The sequence below is a fragment of the Lithobates pipiens genome, unplaced genomic scaffold (assembly GCF_037356315.1).
Source record: "Lithobates pipiens isolate NorthernLeopardFrog02 unplaced genomic scaffold, aLitPip1_a1.2 Scaffold_19, whole genome shotgun sequence".
NCBI classification, from domain to species: domain Eukaryota; kingdom Metazoa; phylum Chordata; class Amphibia; order Anura; family Ranidae; genus Lithobates; species Lithobates pipiens.
The window spans coordinates 240,498,944-240,520,330 of record NW_027507764.1 but is presented as its reverse complement, the minus strand read 5'-3'; the positions used below and the strand labels follow the sequence as shown (position 1 = coordinate 240,520,330).

General features: G+C 44.6%; 1 protein-coding gene across 3 annotated transcripts in view; it reads left to right on the top strand.

Moving 5' to 3' along the window:
• Nucleotides 1-21,387, top strand: part of TNS3 (tensin 3) — a 457,447-nt gene that overhangs the window by 135,031 nt on the left and 301,029 nt on the right. For 2 of the 3 annotated variants that reach the window (XM_077491841.1, XM_077491842.1), the window contains exons 6-7: nt 6,328-6,411; nt 17,275-17,387. In XM_077491841.1, the coding sequence (XP_077347967.1) occupies nt 6,328-6,411; nt 17,275-17,387 (197 nt within the window). Of the gene's footprint in view, nt 1-6,327; nt 6,412-17,274; nt 17,402-21,387 lie in introns of those variants that run through there. The other variant, XM_077491843.1, reaches the window with a different exon arrangement.

The window sequence follows — 21,387 nt, the reverse complement described above, 5'->3', positions numbered from 1 at the left end:
GGGTATATGAGGTCCCAAACAACTTTCCCGCTGGATCCCAAGTAGTCTGGACAATTAGGGGGCTGCAGCTGGGTGTCCTTCCCTTCGTACACTATGAAGGAATATGTGTACCCTGTGGCTCGGTCTCATAATTTGTAGACCTTCACCCCATAGCGGGCCCTTTTACTGGGCATAATTTGCTTCATTTTAAGCCTACCGCTAAATTTAATAAGGGACACATCCACACATATGTGTTGGTCCGGGGTAAACAATTTGGGGAATGTTTGTTGAAAATAATGAAGTATTGGACGAATTTTGTAAAGCCTGTCGTAATTTGGGTCATTTCGTGGAAGGCACTGGGTATTGTCGCTGAAATGTAAGAACCTCATGATCATCTGATACCTGGTTCTGGGCATTACCGCGGAGAAGAGCGGTGTGTGGTGGAGGGGATGGGTTGACCAATAGGTACGCAATTTTTTTTGTTGAGTCCCATGTTAAATGTGAGGCCTAAAAAAACCTTGAACTCCTCCACCGTTGGGTCTCTCCATTCGTAGGGACGGGCATAATAAGATGTCGGATTTTGCAAAATAAATTTTTGTGCATACAGGTTGCACTGGGCCACAATTGACACCAACATATCCTCCGTAAAAATTAAATTAAAAAAATCTATTGGGGTAAAATTCTCCGTGTCCACCTGGACTCCTGGCTGGACAGTGAAAGGGGGAACATTGGCCTCTCCTGAATTAGGAGGAAGCCACAAGGGGTTCTGAAGGGCATAGGGAAGGCCGGCATGGCTCCTAACCCTTTGGGGCTGAGATGACACCCCACTGGTACTTGGCCTTTCTTGCCGGGGCACTGTGGTGCTGGTGGACGGCACTTCGATGCTGGTTGACGGCACTGCCTCACTAGAACGCCTTCCTTTGATGGGCCGGATATCTTCCTCCTCGGATTCAGTCAGTGTTTCACTACTGAGGACTGGCTCATAATTTATGTCGGCTTCAGAATCCGAATCTGAAAGAGAATCTGAAGAGGAGAGCTCCCCGTTGCTCTCGTCAGCCGTGGAAAGACTCGTTTAGACATGGTTGCTGGTGTTGAGACTGCACAGGTGTGTGCTAAGCCTGCACTGATGGGCACTGATGAGGTGGCACTGATGTGCACTGATGAGGTGGCACAGATGTGTACTGTTGAAGCAGCACAGATGGGCACTGATGAGGTGGCACAGATGGGCGCTGTTTAGGTGGCACAGATGTGCGCTGTTTAGGTGGCACAGATGGGCGCTGTTTAGGTGGCACAGATGGGCGCTGTTTAGGTGGCACAGATGGGCGCTGTTTAGGTGGCACTGATGGGTCGGCACAGATGTGCACTGATGGGTCGGCACAGATGGGCACTGATGGGTCGGCACAGATGGGCACTGATGGGTCGGCACAGATGGGCACTGATTTATTGCACAGATGGGCACTGATTTATTGCACAGATGGGCACTGATTTATTGCACAGATGGGCACTGATGAGGCGACAGATGGGCACTGCTGAGGCAACACAGGTGGGCACTGATGAGGCAGCAGATGGGCACTGCTGAGGTGGCACAGATGGGCACTGCTGAGGTGGCACAGATGGGCACTGCTGAGGTGGCACAGATGGGCACTGCTGAGGTGGCACAGATGGGCACTGCTGAGGTGGCACAGATGGGCACTGCTGAGGTGGCACAGATGGTACAGATGGGCACCGATTGGCACTGGCGGTGCACATATGGGCACTGACGGTGTACAGATGGTGCACAGATGGGCACAGGTGGGCACTGGCGGGGTACATTTGGCACTTGTAACAGTAACTCACAGAATCTCTCTCCTCACACGCTGTCTCTGTGTGAGGAGACAGATTCGGCAATGGGTGATGATCTAATTTGTTTACATTTGAGATCATCACCCATTGGAGGCGGCGATCGCGCTGTAAACGGCCGCTGTGATTGGCCGTTTACAGCGATCTGTGATTGGCTGTGTCCAGGGGACATGGCGAACACAAATTTTCCCCGATGCGCGCTCCCGGGAGCCATTAAAGGGGACAATGTCAATAGACGTAGTCCCGGCAATCGAGATCCGCGCTGTAGCCGTCATTTGACTATAGCACGGATCTCAGGTGGTTAAAGTATCTGAACACACTTTATGCAAGGCACCTCTTTGAAGAGTAAATTATATGTTTGTCCTATATATGTATACATTTCCCAAAAAATAAATCTGGCATCTTTTTTTTTTTTTTTTTACATCCATCAGTCACATGATCCCCAAAGCCTCTCCTGTGTTGTATCCTAGGATTGTGGGGGTGTGTGTCAGTGTTTTAAGGGGGTGGGCTGTTTAACACAGTGGGGAGTACTTTCCCCTGCGTTGCACTGCAGGAGTGTGCCTCTTCTGGCTCTGAGTGATGTCATAACACAGCAGGGAATTACTTTCCCCAGTTGTGTACATCTTCTGCTGTCCACACCCTATTAGCTGCAGATGCATAGAACCTGCTGTGATTGGCTAATGGTTCACAGTCATTGTCCCAGCCTTCTTGCAGCAGCAGTGCTGGCCAGGGGATGTGTTGGTACAGAGACACAGGCACCTCATGGATATGCATGGCGTTGTGTATCTCTATCAAGGAAAGAATTGGATACAAACTGACCACACCAGTACAGCTGCGCTTCTGTGCTTAGCGTGTTCAATTTTGAAAAGTAAATGACGGGGACTGACAGGATCACCAGGTATTTGTATCTGACGGCACAAACTGACACCGTCAGTTTGTGCCTTCAGATACAACACAGGAGGCTACTCCTTGTGGCAAAGACAAACCCTTATGCCCCATACGCATGGTCGGACATTCCAATAACAAAATCCGTCTGATTTTTTTCCAACGGCTGTTGGCCCAAAACTTGCATACACACGGTCGAACAAAGTTGTCGGAAAATCCGATCATTCAGAACGAGGTGACGTATAACACGTACGATGGGACTATAAAGAGGCCAGTAGCCAATAGATTTTGTCTTAGTCTGTTCTAAACATGCATGGCACTTTGTCCGTCGGAATTGTCTACACACGATCGGAATTTAAACTATCTGATTTTGTTGTCGGAAAATTTTAGATCCTGCTCTCAAACTTGGCGTCGGAAAATCCGACGGAAAAAGTCAGATGGAGCCCACACACAATCGGATTTTCTGACCTGATCCAATCGCATGTTTTCCATCTGAAAATCCCACCGTGTGTATGGGGCATTAGGCATCATACACATGGGGCATTTTTTACAGCTGCTTTTAGCATCAGACTTTTTTTTTTTTTGCAGCTTAAAAACTCCTCTCTGTGTTATTCTATGTGTCCATGCACACACAGGCTTTTAGGAGCTATAAGTGGCTTAGGAGTTTTCAAGCTGTAAAAAAAAAAAAACAGGGACAGTGTGTTCTGAGGACCAGCGTTCGAGTAAAAGCTGCTAAACGCGTCTCAATGCTGGATACAGCCTCATCAAGTGGCCTTTTTTTTTTTAACATGTCAAAATCAGTGGTTCCCTATGAGAGCCCATTGATTTGAATAGAGGTCGCACCACAAGTCGGATTATGATGATTTGACTTGCGGTGTCGCTTGTGTGCTGAGTATCTTGAAGGGGAGCCCTCGCCAAAATGGAAAGAAAACAGCGTGTTTCCCCCAAAACCAATACTGGACCCTTATCCGAACATTCAGGCCAGGAAAGTGGGGGGGGGGGGGGGGGGTGGGGGTGAGCGTTTTTTTCAATTTTTTTGTTCAGTTTTGCCATGTATGGCTAGCTTAAAGCTAGGTACACACTGCAAGTTTTTAATGCTTGTTTTCCAGCGTGTCCCTTTGACTGATTTTTGGACAGCGTGTACCCAGCTTTAGTTCCTCTTTTACATCTACATTCGATTTAATTTCACACCAATTATAAATACAAGTTCCCTTTATATGATTAAGACTGCAGACAGTTTACTCTGTTTGCTCATGATAGAATAGTAGTTACTGTTTAAAGCATATTTCTTTTTTTACAGTCAAATTTGAGAAAAATCATTATATGATAAGTGATGCCATTAGCACAGCATACTTAAAAAAAAGATTCTGTATTTTTTATTTTATTTTTTTAACCTTTTTAGGCCCGGTTCACACTGGTGCGACATGGGATCCAACTTGTGAGAGCACAAGTCGCATGACCTGTCAAATTCAATTTTTGAGGGCCGTCTTAACTGATCCAACACAAGTCGCTCCAACTTTAGAAAAAGGTTTCTACACTACTTTGGTCTGACTTTTGATATGCCTTCAATGCCATGGAGCAGGGGTATTGAATGAAATTTTACGATGGTCCGATCGGCCAAATTTTTCTGCCAGTTGAGGCCCGAATTGCACGTTTGTGCCAAGACTTCTTCACATCACCCGCCTCCCCCCACATCACCCCTCCCCCCCACAGCACTGCCCCTTCACATGACCTGCCCCCACCCCCTCCATATCACCCCTCCCCTTCACAGAGCTGCCCTTCTTCACTTTACTGTCCCTCTGCACCTCACCAGCCCCTTTCACATCAACCCCCTTATACACACACACACACACACACACACACACACACACACACACACACACACACACACACACACACACACACACAGCACTTCACATTACTCCCCCCCCACAGCACTGCCCCCTCACATCACAAATCCACCCACAGTAGTGGGATCTGCCCCCTTCACATCACCTTCTTCTCGTTAAAATACCCTGTCCCCCAGTAATGTGCTCTGCCCTCTTTACTCCCCTAATGCACTCAAATCAGAACCCTGCCTCTTCACAGCTCCTCCAAAGCACTGCCTAGCTTCACAGCCCCCCCCCCCCCCCCCCCAGTAGTGTACTCTGCCCTCTGAAAATGCAGCCATCCTCCCCCTCCGGCACCGCCTTCTCTCACATCACACCCCCCCCCCCCCCAAGCCATCCTGTACCGTCCTCTGCCCTTCACTCTCCTACCTTAGATTGAGCAGAGGTCAGGAGTCAAGATGGTAATTCCCCAGATGCGGGAGGCACAGCTCTGCATTGGTTGGGTACGAGAGCTGCTGGCTGCTTTTCATATTATCCAGCAAGTGATTGGTGGCTAGGACTGCCCTGCATCCGTCCAATGCAGAGCTGTGTCTCCCGAAGTCCGCTTAATACCAGCACTCAGTACCCACCCCCAATGCAGAGCTGTGCCTCCCGCACCTGGGATATTACTATCGTGCCTCCCGACATGCAGATAATGACAGCAGCCGAGGCTGGGGAAGAGAGGCGGCTCCTAAATTACGTGACTGTGGGTCCAGATGGGACAGTGGTTCGGTCCGGATATGGCCTGTGGTCTCCCATTTAGTGATGCCTGCCATAGAGTTTAAAAAGTCACATTAAGGCCCCTTTCACACGGGGCGGATCAGTGCTGATCCGCCCTGTGGATGTCCACTTGCACAGCGGGGATCGCCAAAGCGATCTCCGCTGAGCAGAAGATGACGGGTCCGTCTCTGCACACTGCGCAGGGACAGACCTGTCACAGCGCCGCTTTCCCCCTATGGGAGATCGGATGACGACGGACCAGTGTCCGTCGTCACCCGATCCGATGACGGATGGAAAAATAGCTTTTTTTCCTCCGTCACACTTTTTCGGAACGGAGTGGGCCGGATGTCAGCGGACTTGTCACCGCTGACATCCGACGCTCCATAGACCCCTATGGAGCATCCGTTCAGGTCCGCCTGAAAAACTGACAGGCGGGCCTGAACGGATCGTTCGTGTGAAAGGGGCCTATGTCAGATTTAAAGTCAGATCAGAAGTTGTGAGACTTTCATGTCGGGCCAGTGTGAACCTGGGCTTATAGATGTTTTTAAGGAGACCGTGTCATGTAGGGCTGCAACTAACGATTATTTTCATAATCGATTAGTTGTCGATTAATCGATTAGTTGTTTCAGCCCTAGTGTCATGGCTGATTGTACGAATTTCTGGACAGTCTCAAGTGTCTTTGTACCTTTGTTAGGACAGACTGTGATCAAATCTAGTTTACAGCAGATAATGAAGAACTGCGAATGTAGTACAGACACTTTAAATAAGTTAAATTAAGTTAGCCACTTGCTGACTGGCTCAATCGGTGGAGCTGAGTAGAAACTTGTCAGCTGAAATCGACTTCATCCAAACTGTTGCAATCCATGTTCAGGTATTTTTTAAACTGGCAGGGCCATATGGCAGAATACTGAGGCACACCAGATTTGCCCTTCTATACTATATATCTGTAGATCCCTGGTAACTCTTCATGGTTTGATATATAATTTATTCTTCATAAACTCATGTAGTTCTCTTTTTTTCCTTTTTTTTTTCTCAGGGCTGACCAAGCACTTGATCGCTTTGCAATGAAGAAATTTTTTGATGATAAAGTGTCCGTATTGATGCAACCTTCCCAGAAAAGGTAGGTTCTTTATATACAAGGGTATACGTATTCACCCTTTATACTGAATTGGAAAAGATACACAGCTTGGCACTGAAGATCAGCTGTGGCCACATATTTAAAAGTAGGAGGGTTCTTTAAAAAGTTTCCACACTTTAACAGTTTTTATTATGATTTTCAAAAACAAAGTACAAATTCTACTAAACTGAAAGGTCAGCTGGCTTGCCAGACAGACTATCACATGACACTCTCAGACACAACCATTGCCACTCCTCCCGCCCTCACAGTTTCCAAAGAAAATATAAAAGACCCCTCATTTATTCCAAGCTCAGACTTTTTTTTCTTTATGGTTGGGGAGGTGTTGAAACCCCTCTTAGATTTTCATTGCTGTTGCTGTTTATCCAGTTGACAACTGTACCAGGGACACAAAATGATACGAGAACCAACATTATACATGGTTAAAATAGAAGGGGATACATTCCAATGAGGACATTTGTTCTAGTTTGGACTAAGGGGGTTTCCTCTCGTTTGAAATTACTTAGTTTCACTTCCTGTTGTGTTTTGGAATCAGGAAGTAAGATGTTCCTAAAAGCAAAAAAAAAAAAAAATGATCGTGATTTTAATCATTTTTTTTACACTTTTTCTGAAATAAAAAAAAAAGTTTTGGTTTTAGTTCAGAATGTACTTTTTGGATTTTATTTTTTTGTTAATGCATGAATGTTATTTTTTGCAAATGTGGTATGTTCTGAAGTGTGCCATTACCCCTTGGGCCCTTCATGTTTTTTTGGGGTTACTGCACATCAACTAATGAAAGAGTAATGCAAACATCAGAGGGAAGTACTCTATTTTTGGAAGAATTTGGTATACATTCCATCCACACTTGTGTTTCTTCTCTACAGCTGCATAAATCCTAAATAGATTTATTTATTAACCTACAGTTACTGTCAGTTTGACATCACTGTCAAATCTCTTGCTAAAGGACTAAAGTCTTATGCTAGTTACTTGGCACACAGAGTGAAAGCACACAGGACCCAATGGGGTATTTGAGAGTATTTGGCACATGGTGGGGTCCCAGAGGAAGTAAAGGAGACACAGGCAGCAGTTAGGTGTCCTCCGTGGTCCTGCAGTGGAAGATATATACAGGGTCCAGGGGAGTTATCAGGTAATCCAATGCCATTAGAGAATGGACTCAATAACAATGTGAACAAATATAGGTGATACTCAAAAAAATTGAATATCATGCAAAAGTTAATTTATTTCACTAATGCAACTTAAAAGGTGAAACGAATATATGAGATGGACTCTTTACATGGAAAGCAAGATAGTTCAGTGTCATAATTGTGGGAATCATGGCTTACAGCTCATGAAAACCCCAACTCCACAATCTCAGAAAATTACATTATTGTGAACAGGTGTAATATTCTAGGCTCAAAATGCCCCACTCTGATCAGCTAATTAAGCCATAACACCCACAAAGGGTTCTGGAGCCTTTAAATGGTCTCTCATTCTGGTTCAGTAGGAATCACAATCATGGGAAAGACTGCTGACTTGACAGTTGTGCGGGAAACCATCATCGACACCCTCCATAAGGAGGGAAAGCCTCAAAAGGTAATTGCAAAAGAAGTTGGATGTTCCCAAAGTGCTGTATCAAAGCACATTAATAGAAAGTTATGTGGAAGGGAAAAGTGTGGATGAAAAAGGTGCACAAGCAGCAGGGATGACAGCAGCCTGGAAAGGATTGTCAAGAAAAGGCCATTCAAAAGTGTTGGGGACTTTCACAAGGAGTGGACTGAGGCTGGAGTCAGTGCATCAAGAGCCACCACACACTGATCCTGGACATGGGCTTTAAATGTTGTATTCCTCTTGTAAAGCCACTCCTGAACAAACAACGTCAGAAGCGTCTTACCTGGGCTAAAGAAAAACAGATGGTCTTTTGCTCAATGGTCCAAAGTCCTCTTTTCCGATGAGAGCAAATTTTGCATCTCATTTGGAAACCAAGGACCCAGAGTATGGAGGAAGAATGGAGAGGCATGCACTGCAAGATGCTTTAAGTCTAGTGTGAAGTTTCCACAGTATGTTGATTTGGGGAGCCAATGTCATCTGCTGGTGTTGGTCCACTGTGCTTCATTTAAGTCCACGGTCCACGCAGCCGTCTACCAGACGATTTTGGAGCACTTCATGCTTCCTTCCGCAGACGAGCTCTATGGGGATGCTGACTTCATTTTCCAGCAGGACTTTGCAACTTCCCACACTGCCAAAGGCACCTAAACCTGGTTTAATGACCGTGGGATTACTGTGCTTGATTGGCCAGCAAACTTGCCTGACCTGAACCCCATAGACAATCTATAGGGCCTTGCCAAGAGAAAGATGAGACTGAACAATGCAGAAGAGCTGAAGGCTGCTATTGAAGCATCCTGGTCTTCCATAACACCTCAGCAGTGCCACGGGCTGATAGCTTCCATGCCAGTAATTGCTGAAAAGGGGGCACAAACCAAGTACCGAGTACATATGCATGCTTATACTTTTCAGAGGTCTGATATTGTTCTATGTACAATCCTTGTTTTATTGATTGCATGTAATCTAATTTTCTGAGATTGTGGATTTGGGATTTTTGTGAGCTGTAAGCCATAATTGTCACAATTATGACAAATCACGTCTTGAACGTTCTTGCTTTTCATGTAATGAGTCTATCATATAATATTTTCACCTTTTACATTGCATTAGTGAAATAAATTAACGTTCCATTTACCAGCAGCAGTGTACATGAAGCCTAAAGCCTCGTACACACGATCAGATTTTCTGATGGGAAATGTGTGATGACAGGCTGTTGGCAGAAAATCCAAGCGAGTGTATGCTCCATCGGGCAATTGTCGGATTTTCCCTGGACAAATGTTGGCTAGCAGTTTTTTTTATTTTTCCGCGGACAAATTTCTGTCAGATTTTCCGAGCGTGTGTATACAAGTCTGTCGGACAAAAATGAAAAGTACAAATGTGCTTGCTCAGAAGCAAGGATGAGACAGAAACGGTAGGTCTTGTCAACTAGCATTCGTAATGGAGAGTCAACATTCGTGACCTGGCAAATTATGAAATCTCAAATTGCAGCGCACAATTATCTTCTATGTTAACTTCTTCCCGACCAGCCGCCGCAGTTGTACTGCGGCAGGTTGGCTCCCCTGCGCGAGCTAGCGTAGCTATACATCGGCTCGCTGGGTTGGGATAACAGGCATGCGCGTGCGCCTGATGCACAGCGGGGGTACCGATGTTTGTGACCAATGGCCGCGACGACCGCCGGCCACGAGTGATCGTGAGCAGGAGACAAAGAACAGGGACGAGTGCGTGTAAACACACACTTCCCTGTTCTGTTCTGAGAGGAGTGACAGATCGTGTGTTCCTATTAGCTAGGAAACGCAAAATGTCCCTTCTTCTAGTAAGTCCCCTCCCCCTTCAGTTAGAATCGCCTCCCAGGAAACATAGTTAACCCCTAGGTCACCCCCTAGTGTTAACCCCTTCACTACCAGTGACATTTTTACAGTAATCAATGCATTTTTATAGCATTGATCGCTGTATTAATGCCAATGGTCCCAAAAATGTGTCAAAATTGTCCAATGTGTCCGCCATAATGTTGCCACCATTACTAGTAAAAAAAAAAAATGCTGTAAATCTATCCCCTATTTTGTAGATGCTTTAACTTTTGCGCAAACCAATCAATATACGCTTATTGCATTTTTTTAAATTTGTTTTTACTGAAAATATGTAGAAGAATACATATTGGCTTAAACTAAGAAAAATTAGCTTTTAACCACTTCCCGACCGGCGCACGCCGATGTACGTCGGCAGAATGGCACAGGCAGGCAAATGGGGAAAAATGTGCCGCCCTGCCATCGCGAGCATGTTGGTTAGGACCCCCGTGAATCCGGTCGCGGGTCCCGCTGACTCGATCGCCGCGGGCATACCCGCGATCGTCTCACGGGGCAGCTGAACTAGGAGATGCCGTTGTAAACAGCATCTCCCAGTTCTGCCTAGGAACAAGTGACGCTGATCTCTGCTCCATGTGTTTGGAGCAGAGATCAGTGTTCACTAAAAGAAAGCCCAGCCCCCAACAGTTAGGAACACTTAACCCCTACACTGCCACCCACTGGTTAACCCATTCACTGCCAGTGTCATTTACACAGTGTTGACTAGTATTTATGATTGTGTGCATACACCTCAATCATGGTAGTAGTATGGACATATACATATCTAGATCTGAGAGATCTTGTACAAAAGAGGTAGTTCAATCAGCAATACACCTTTATTTATAGGGTTACATAATATATACAAATTACACACCAGACAGTATTTACAACACAATGTACAGTGTAGGTCCCCTGGCTTACATGATATTTACAAATTACTCGCATAACCATATTTACAATACAATATAAGGTGCAAGTTTAGAGTTAGATTACCTGTTAACTTCAGGTCAGCCCATGGTGACTGCCGTGTGTTCCCACACCAGAGTGAGTTGGCTTGCTCACAAAGCATTATATCCCCCCCTACTTTCTGTAGTGTGGCTAATATAATTCTCCCTAATTGGTCACTGTACCTAGTAAATGTATATTGGGAACAGCCTGATTGGATGAGTCAAAGAAAGCTGTTGTTTACTTCCCAGGTGAGATGTTATCCGGGAAAACAAAAGGCCAAGCTTTGAAGTTGAACTAATTACAGTAACACCAACACAACACTCAATACTTTAAATATATATTTCCCTCTAACGGAAATATATTTCTAATTACAATATTGTACAGGTATTAATGGAGATTTCACACAAACTCATAAGGCTACAACAGGAATCACTGCATTTGTATAGCAGTGATTGCTGTATTAATGACAATGGTCCCAAAAATGTCCGATGTGTCCGCCATAATGTCGCAGTCACAATAAAAATCGCTGATCGACGCCATTACTAGTAAAAAAAAAAAAAAATTATTAATAAAAATGCCAAAAACTATCCCCTATTTTGTAAATGCTATAACTTTTGTGCAAACCAATCAATAATCGCTTATTGCATTTTTTTCTTTTCTTTTTTAACAAAAATATGTAGAATACGCATCGGCCTAAACTGAGGGAAAAAATTTTTTAATATATTTTTGGGGGATATTTATTATAACAAAAAGTTAAAAATAATGCGTTTTTTTTCCAAAATTGTCACTCTATTTTTGTTTATAGCGCAAAAAATAAAAACCGCAGGGGTGATCAAATACCACCAAAAGAAAGCTCCATTTGTGGGGAAAAAAGGACGTCAATTTTGTTTGGGAGCCACGTCGCACGACCACGCAATTGTCAGTTAAAGCAACGCAGTGCCGAATCGCAAAAAGTGGTCTGGTCTTAAGCCAGCAAAATGGTTCAGGGCTTAAGTGGTTAAAAAAAAAATGGGGATATTTATTATAGCAAAAAGCACAAAATATTGAGTTTTTTTCAAAATTGTCGCTCTTTTTTTTTTATATAGCTCCTCCTCCCAATGCGTTGCGTCACTAGGCACGGGACTTTTTCAAGGGTGCTTGAAAAAAGTCACATGCCTAGTGATGCAACGCAGTGGGAGGAGCAGCCTGTGATGTTACCAGCAGTGTTTTGTGTGCACTGTCGGCGTATGAGGAGATCTAAGCAATATGCTGTTTGCAACTGATCATTCCATATGCGATACACTCTGCGGGGAAGCGTTCTATGCATCCAAAAATATAGAAAATATACAAAATCAAATAATTTTCAAACCAAAAAAATTATGTCAAAGCAATAACTCCAAGGCCAATAATTAATGACGCATTATCTCCTTCGATTCCGCAACATGTCTGTTTGACTAACGCCCGTTCAGAAACAAACTGAAAGGTGCAAAATGAAAAGCACAAATCAAGTCCAAAGGGTGGCTCTAAAGAGCTGGTGAACTATGTAGTAAGTCACTACGTTTGTGATTGTGTGTACAAGGCTTAAGAGTCTTGGCCTGACCTGGGCCACCTGCATCTGTAATGTCCCTGGCCTGGGGTAAATCGTTTCTTCTTTTATTTATTTTATTTATTTTTGACAAACTGTTACCAACTCTGGGTCCTGCCATTTTTTTCACATCCTCAACTTTATATTTCATTGTGTTTCTGCAATGAGAATCTAAGCTGTAAGACTCCTTTCACACTGAGGCGTTTTTCAGGTGCTACAGTGCTAAAAATAGCGCCTGTAAAGTGCCTCAAATAGCCTCATCTGCACACCCAGTGCGCTATGCTGGCAGGGCATCACAAAAAGTCCTACCAGCAGCTTCTTTGCAGCGGTGGAGGATCAGTGAATACATCGCTCCTCCCCATCGAAAACAATGGGGCGGCGCTGCTATACTGCTGGCAAAGGACTGCTGTAGTGGAGTTTTGTGGGCAGATTTAACCCCTTTTCGGCCGCTAGCAGGGATTAAAACCGCCCCGCTAGCGCCCGAATAGCGTTGCTAAAGCTGCATTAAAAATATCTCTGCTTTACCTTTGACTGGGGCGCCTCAGTGTGAAAGGCGTCTAACAATTTTAAAATCCTCCATGGAAGACCAGCAGTCCCTGTTAATCCAAAAAGTTTTCTTAATTCTCATTTATGTTGCATTTCATTGATCCTCAGATATAATAGACAAGAGTAAGTTTATACTTTGGCCTCATACCCAAATAACGACAGTCCGAAGTTCTTGGTTGGAGCTTTGTATCTCCTTGGCTGGGCATTTAAATAATTGTGTATTTGTCCAGGAAGGGAGCTCCCCTAGACCATGCCTTGGCTGCTGTAGTAGAGGTGTGCAGGGACGATTCTTGAAAAAGGTTGCACTAATCGGAGGATATTTTAATACTCCAATGTTTGAAAGAAAGCATATTAAGCATGTTTAAGCAAAGGACCTCTGACTAGTTGCCACATACTTGGAAAGAAATTTTGATAAATAAGGCAATTTCTTTCAATCATTGGTAAGGGATAATTTACCCTTTTGTTGCTGGGCCCAGTCCCCCCATTTTTTACCTCAAATGGCTATACTATTTTGGCTTATTTTTAACATTTTTTTTTTTGCTGTTTTTCAGTTTAAGATCCGCTTTGAAAATTAATAAATTACCCCACCCACCAAACTATACATTTTCTAGAATTAAAAGATGTTGCTAGGTGATAGATGCACAAATGTTTATCAAAGCTATATTTTCAATAAAAATACACAAAAATCATAAACACACACAAATACAACATAACTTCTAAATGAATAAACTTATAGTGCAAAGCTATCAGTCAATGAGCATGTATAGCACAATCTCAAAAATTTTATAAACCTTGTGAAAGGTAAATGTGATAAATGAGAAAAAACAAAAAGGGGTGTGATAATAAGCTTATCAAAAAAAGAAGTCCGTAAAGCATCCAAAAAGTCAATGAAAGAAGAAAAATAAATTCTAGTGCCCCAACAGATCAACAAATGTTCTCAATGAGGAGAGCGGTGGCGGCACTACTGAACTTGAACAGGTCACTAAACACTGCCACGTGGAGGCTGGCATGGACCCAAAGTCAAGACACGCAACTCATCACCATGAATGCAAAATTGGTATGAGATTGTGATTTGAAGCACACCAGGACTGCCAGCACCTATATGGATACACTTAGGAAAGGTTTTCCCCACTGCGCTGTTAGCTTTTCCATTAATTTGGAAGCCACCACATTCTGGTAAGCTGCCATCTTTTGCTTTTGGAGGTGTTTTACACAGAAGATCAGAGGAAGCTGGTTCTCTTATGCACATAATCATCTGCTCTACTCACCTGTGGATTTTCATCTGTTGGGACAATGGAATTTATTTTTCTTCTTTCATTTGACTTTTTGATATTTTTTTGGATGCTTTATGAACTCTTTTCTGTGTACACAGAGTCCTGTGTGTTTGTTTTCAATCCCTCTATTATTTTCATTCAATTAAAAAATAAAAAATAAAAAATAAAAATACAAATGCATAAATACATATACACAGCTTCCTAGAATCATTCAGGTTAATCTGACTCTATATTCATGCTATATATTAAAACCGTTTCATCTTCTATTCTCTTACATTTTTATATATTATCTTCCTCTCATTCATTCTAAACACCAACCTTTCCTTTCTCAGAGGAAAAAAAAACATTCCCACCCTCACTCATCCCCATACATTAGGGTGGTACATTCTCTTCATAAAAAAGTATATTTGCCGAGGACCTAAATTCTTCCCATTTTTCCCATATTTTTGATTTTTGAGTATTCATTAACTCTTCAATCATTATCATTGTCTCACATATCCATTCTGCCATTTTGGGACTATTTGCTTGCCACCACTTTCTAGCTGTTATTGTCTTGGCTGCTGTTATCATATGGTGAATGATGTCTGTCTTAATTGTTTTCCTAGCTCCAGGGATAACATTCAATATTGAGATGTTTACTGTTGAATGTACCACATGGCTCAATATTTTCCGATCTATTTTAACGACTTCCCACCCGGCCAATGTACATATATGGGCGGGTGGGAGCTCTCTACTTCTGAGTGGACATTTCTGAATGTCCATCAGAAGTAGGGGGATCGCGCGCGCGTGCCCACGCAGTCCCAATGCACCCGTGTCACCCGGACACGGCGCATCTCGAATCTGCAGGAGGGCTCTGTGATTGGCCCTCCTGATCACATGATGGCCGTGTCCAATCACGGCTGTCATGTGATGTAAACAAACAGCCGGTTGCTAGGCAATCGGCTCCTCCTCTCCTCACACGGAAGTCGTCGCTGAGGAGAGCAGATCACTGCAGCCAACTGATGATCAGTGAGTATGAGCTGTTTTTTACAGCTTTTTACACACTGATCACCAGTCTAGTGAAAACACAATGTCCCCACACAGTATAAACACAATGTCCCCACAACACATGTCCCCAATAATAAAAACACATGTCCCCCACATAAGTCTCACTAAAATCACATGTCCCAATGATTATCTGCACACATATGTCCGTGATCACCTGCACACATATGTACATGATCATTTGCGTACATATGTCCGTGATCACACAAACCAATTATTATACACTTAACCAAATTTTTTTTACCAAAGACATGTAGCAGAATACATTTTGGCTTAAATTTATGACAAAATTTGATTTTGTTGGATTTCTTTTAAAATAGAAAGAAGAAAATATTTTTGTTTTCCAAATTTCCACTCTTTTTTTCGCGTGTATCGCAAAAAATAAAACAACGGAGTCGTTAATAAATAACACCAAAATAAAGCTCTATTTGTGCAAACAAAATAACAACTTTATTTGGGTACAGCGTAGCATGACCGCGTAATTGTCATTGAAATTGCGAGAGCGCTGAAATCTGAAAATTGGGTTGGGAAGGAAGGGGGCGAAAGTGCCCTGTATTGTAGTGGTTAAATATATTGTTCCAGAGATCCTTCACCATAGAGCCATTATGCCATATATGTGGCATAGTCCCTCTCTCCTTCAGACATCTCCAACACATTTCTGAATTACCGTACTTCCATTTATTTTATGTAGTTCCACTGGAGTCCTATACCATCTCCTGATGATTTTATAGTTCCTTTCTTGATTTCTAATCACTATTGAGGTTTTATGTGTGAATTCTACTGCTGAGATCAGAGTTCTGTGTGTTTGGCAAAATCATTGTCTGAAATCTGCTGTCTCCAATCACGCATGCCCCAAACCCGGAAGAAAGTCATCAGTGTACATGCACGTTGCAGAGCTTGCACCTGCTGTCCACTCACAGTATATTTACTGTGAGCGGTCGGCAGGTGGTTAACATAACAAGCTGTCCTGCAGAAGTAGCAGTTAGAGGGTTGAGACAAACCATTTAACACTGATGGGTGTTTTACAATGATCTGCTTTTATTTCTCTAAAACTTTTATCTCAAAAGAAAAAGCTGTTTGCTGCAACTGCTTAAAGTGTTAGCTGGAGTTTGACTTCAATTTGTTAGTGTATCTAACACATTGAAGTTTTTGCAAAATCTAGATGGTAACTCACCTCCTCATAGAAGGTTAGTAGATTGGTTTGGCAAGAATGATTCTTCATGAATCCATGCTGATTGCTGCTAATGATACCGTTCTCATTACTAAAATCTTGCATATAGTCCCTTATCTTCCCCTCCAAGATTTTACATACTATTGATGTTAGGCTAACTGGTCTGTAATTCCCAGGTATGTATTTTGGGCCCTTTTTAAATATTGGTGCTACTTTGGCTTTTCTCCAATCAGCTGGTACCATTCCAGTCAGTAGACTGTCAGCAAAAACCTGTGGAGGACTTCTGGAATTTGTTAACAATGAGCTAGGATCTTGTTCCCTTTCTTAGAATGTATTGGCTATACTAAAGGAGTGGGTTCGTTTGTATATCTAGTTTGTTGTTTTGGGGACTTTTGGATCAAAATAAACATCTCCCACTTGCAAATGAGGGGAGAAGTTAAATCTTCAAGCGGATGTGATGGTTTTGAACTTCTCAAGTCAGTTTTAAACGTCTCAAGACTTTGATAAAACCCAAATCATTACAACACATATCATTACACCACAAACCACATGCTAGAAGAAGTCTCAGCTTTCCCAGAAGTGTCTTATGGGAAAACCATGCATGATATCCCAATTGTAATTGATTTTCTTATATCTGATTTACTGTGGAGTTTACAGCAATGTTCTGTGTTATTTTTATTCGACCTTTTTATGCAATCAATTTCGCCTTTGCTCAAATGGCCAAACTTTGCTGCTGACCTGCTAGGTAAATGCTATGCTGCACATAGTTTATTATTGTGTGGTTGTATTATGAAAGATAGTGCTTGGTGGTTAACATGGTACATTACTTCACTTATCTTGTATTGCCATTCAGATATTCTCGTTTTCTCTTTTTTTACATAGGTATGTCAATTTTCTCAATGAACTCCTTTCTGGAGTACAGAAAATGAACACGGCCCCAGTATATTTGCATTATGTTATTCTTCATGGCATTCCAAATTTTGATACAACTGGTGGTAAGTAATTTAAGGTATGGGTACTTTCCTTTACATGATTTGTACATTTAACAAACTGTAGGGGCTTGTTCTTCCAAAAACAAATATACAGTGCCTTGAAAAAGTTTTCATACCCTACAACATTCTCCACTGTTTTGTCATGTTACAACCAAAACATAAATGTATTTTATTGTCATTAGTGGTACATAATTAATTGGAAGGAAAATTATTAATGGTTTTCAAATTTAAAAAAAAAAAATATCTGAAGTCAATTGGATCCACAAAATTTTAGTTTGGGGTATCATAGTAAAGGGGGCTGAATACAAATGCACACCACACTTTTCAGATATTTATTTGTAAAAAAATGTTTCTCTTATATTCACTGACTGACACAGCTCCTCTCTTAGACCATTGGGTTGTTACACCACCTTCAGGAGAGGACGAGGCACGGCATGTTAACATGTAATCTAAAAACTAGAACTTTCCAGTTCTGCCCAAGGGGCTGTCCCTTAGGTAACAACCCCACAGCCTGCCTTGCAGCTTCAGTTTTTTTCTGCCTAGTGAAGAAGGACCTAGGAACCCTGCGGGCCCATCGGTCTGTGGATTTTTTTGCAGAAGCTTTGCTTTTTGCACAAGATTAAAGATCTTGTGATCTGCTATCAATAGCCGGCTGGGTGACGGGCTGGGTACTCTTATCCTTGTAGTCTCCCCAGCCTGGTCAGCTCCGCGCTGAGTCGGCCACGACATGCCTCAGCTCCAGAGGTGGTCGGTGAGCATAAATGCTTTGGGGCACACATGACTGGGCTACTGAGGTCTGCATCACAGTGTGCCGGGCCAGCAGCCACCCTGTATTAATCAGAGAGTGGGTCTGTGATGGAATGTCTCCCAGCTCTTCAGAACTGGTAAGTACAGCTCTCCCTGCCTCGGTGGGGCTGAGCAGCTGGGCATTCCCTGGGAGGTCGATTCGGAGGTCTCTCACTTCCCTGTCTTCTCTCCCTGTCCCTATCTCCTCCCCACCCCCCCGTGGGGGCTGCTGCATGGGCTGCTGAGTGGTGTGTGTGTGCACCATATACAGGGGCTCTCATCTGGGGAGGACTGCGCTGGCTGGCTGTGCCCTGGATGTATGTAGGTCTCTCCCTGGAGGTGTCTGGAGGCTGTGTCTGTTGATCGCTGTAGCGCTATTCACCGCCATTTATCTGCCTGTTTTGTTCACTGTTCCTCATGGTTTACAGTGCTCGGTGGCCATCTTTGGTGGGGCAAGGAGCAGCATTTTGTTTGACCATTTCCGTGCAGTTCGGCGGCCATTTTCCCTTTGATTGTCCTTTATACTGGACGCTCTGTGGCCATTTTCTTGAAGCCTGAACACATTTTTGGTAGGTTTCAGCGCCATTTACAGCAGCTCTGCACAGCGCAGTGTGGTCTCCTATGCATCTGGGAGCTGAAACAGGCACTACTAGCTGGACGGCGCAGAACCAGTCAGGGTGGTGAGTCCTGCGGGAAAGCGCCCCTAAGCCAGCAGTAGTTAGGAGGGTGGGACCATCACTGTCCTAAGTCCCCATCAGGTGGTAGACAGGCAAGGGTCAGCATGGCTTCAGAAACTGGTGTTTCTTCCCCCAAAATCCAGGCAATTGCAACCGGTTCACTTGCAGACTGTGCAGTGCCTCTGGATGCTTTGTCGGCGGTCCTCAATTTGTTCGTTGGCAAGATGGAGGCGGTGCGTGGGCGCAAAGGTGGTGAAAAGCGGCCCCTGCTCCCTCGTCCTCTGGGGAAAGCTCTGATGCAGACTCAGGCCCTACTCTGTCGTTTCAGGTGACGCTGACCAGGACCGATCGGACAGTGAGGATGAGTCCCCCGTCAGGGTCCGCGCGCGACAAATCACTTGTTGGAGCACTTATCACAGGTGTGCGTGATACCCTGATTCAGGAGCCAGCAGATACCTCTGCTGATGTAGCAGTCCCTTTTGGGTCCCGTAAGCCAGCCCGTTTACCTAAGGTGTTCTCGCATCAGCCTTATTTTGATAAGTTAATTTAAAAGGAATGGGGTTGACCACAACTGACCTTTTCGGTCCCCAAATACATGGCGGTGCATTACCCCTTTGAGGAGAGCCTTCTCAAAGTGGTCGGCTCCTCCGGTCGTGGACCTCCCAGTATCTAAGTTAAACAAAGTAACCACAATCCTGTTAGAGGGGACTCCTTGGACAGGAAGGCCGAGGCAGTGGCTCGTTCCTTGTTTACGATTATGGGGTCAACTATGTGACCAGTACTGGCATCCGCACTTGTGTCTCAGATACTTACCGAGTGGACAAAACTGTGGCACTGCGAATTGGAAGAGCAACAGGGTTCTCCTGTCTGTGTGGAACTAGCGGACCAACTAGTGCAAGGCCTGAAGTTCTTTTGTGACGCAGCCCTGGATACCCTTTCTCTGTTATCCAGGGCTTTAGTGTCAGCAGTGGTGCTGAGGTGCTTGATTTGGCTGAAATGCTGGTCTGCTGACCAGGCATCCAAAAAAGCCCTGATGGATCTTCTCTTCCTTGGTGTCCGGCTCTTTGGAGCCTCACTGGATGACATTATTAAAAATTCCACAGGTGGTAAGAGTACACTACTCCCACAGGCCAGGAAGGCTAAGGAGCCACGCCGTAGGCAAGGGCACTCATTCTCACAAACGGCTTTTTCACCCCCCCCGGGGCTTCGACCAAGTGTCCCCAGCCCGACAGGACGACCTCTGAAGGACCAAAGCTTCCCTGGAACTGCAAGCCTGCAAGCAAAAGTGCTACTGCATGAAGGTTTGCCCCCGCCTGCAACACGGGTGGGGGGGGGTCACCTTCGGGAGTTTGCAGCCTGGTGGGCCCCTCGGTCCAATGAGTCTGTGATCTGATTTCCTCAGGCTACAAGATAGAGTTCCCTGGCTGCAAAACAGATTCTTCCCCTCCAGCATACCTGTACTGATGGCTCGCAGGGAGGCCCTATTGGGGTCGGTAAGGAACCTGCTGAGTCACAGGGTGATGGTACCTGTTCCGGAATCGGAACATTTCCAGGGGTTTTACTCAAACCTGTTCGTAGTCCCCAAAAAGGAAGGAGTATGTCCAATCTTGGACCTGAAAGCCCTCAATTTGTAAAAGTACAGAGGTTCAGAATGGAATCAGTTCGCTTAGTCACTGCACTTCATCAAGGGGACTTCCTGGCATCCTTAGACATCCAGGATGCGTACCTGCATATACCCATATGCCTTTGGCATCAGAGGTTTCTGTGTTTTGCAGTCAGGGAAGCCCACTACCAGTTTGTGGCTCTCCCTTTTGGTTTGATATCAGCCCCCCCCCCCCCCCCCCGAGTCTTTACCAAGGTATTGGCTCCTGTTTTGGCATTGCTGCGGCTACGCGGGATCACGATCGTGGAATACCTAGATGATCTCCTCCTGAGAGCATCTTCCGCCTCAGAGTTCGAGGAGGATGTGGCGATCACCATGCAGACCCTGCAGGAATTTGGGTGGCTGTTGAACCTAAAAAAGTGGGTCATCATACCGACTCAGCGTCTGGAGTACCCAGGCTTGCTGCTGGACTCCATGGAAGTGAGCAAGTCTCTCCCTTCAGACAAGCTGCAGACTCTCAGAGCCACGGTAAAACTGTCGATGAACCGCAGGTGGTCGTCGCTCTGCTTCTGCATGCAAGTTGTGGGACTCATGGTGGCCTCTTTCGAGGCAGTACTGTATGCCCAGTTTCACACCAGAGTCCTGCAGAAGGAGATTTTGACAAAATGGGACAAATCTCCGTTGTCCCTGGATCGGCAGATTCAGGTGAGCCAGTTAGTCAGGGATTCCCTGCTCTGGTGGCTGAGCTCCCCGGCACTTCGGTCCTTGAAGTTGTTCCTACCTCTAAAATGGACAGTGATCACAATGGATGCCAGCCTAACCGGCTGGGGTGGAGTAATGGGAGTTCAGTCGATCCAGGGCCTCTGGTCGGTGGAGGAATCCAAGTTGCAGATCAAGCTGCTCGAGCTGAGAGCGATCGGGCTATGCCTCTCCACAT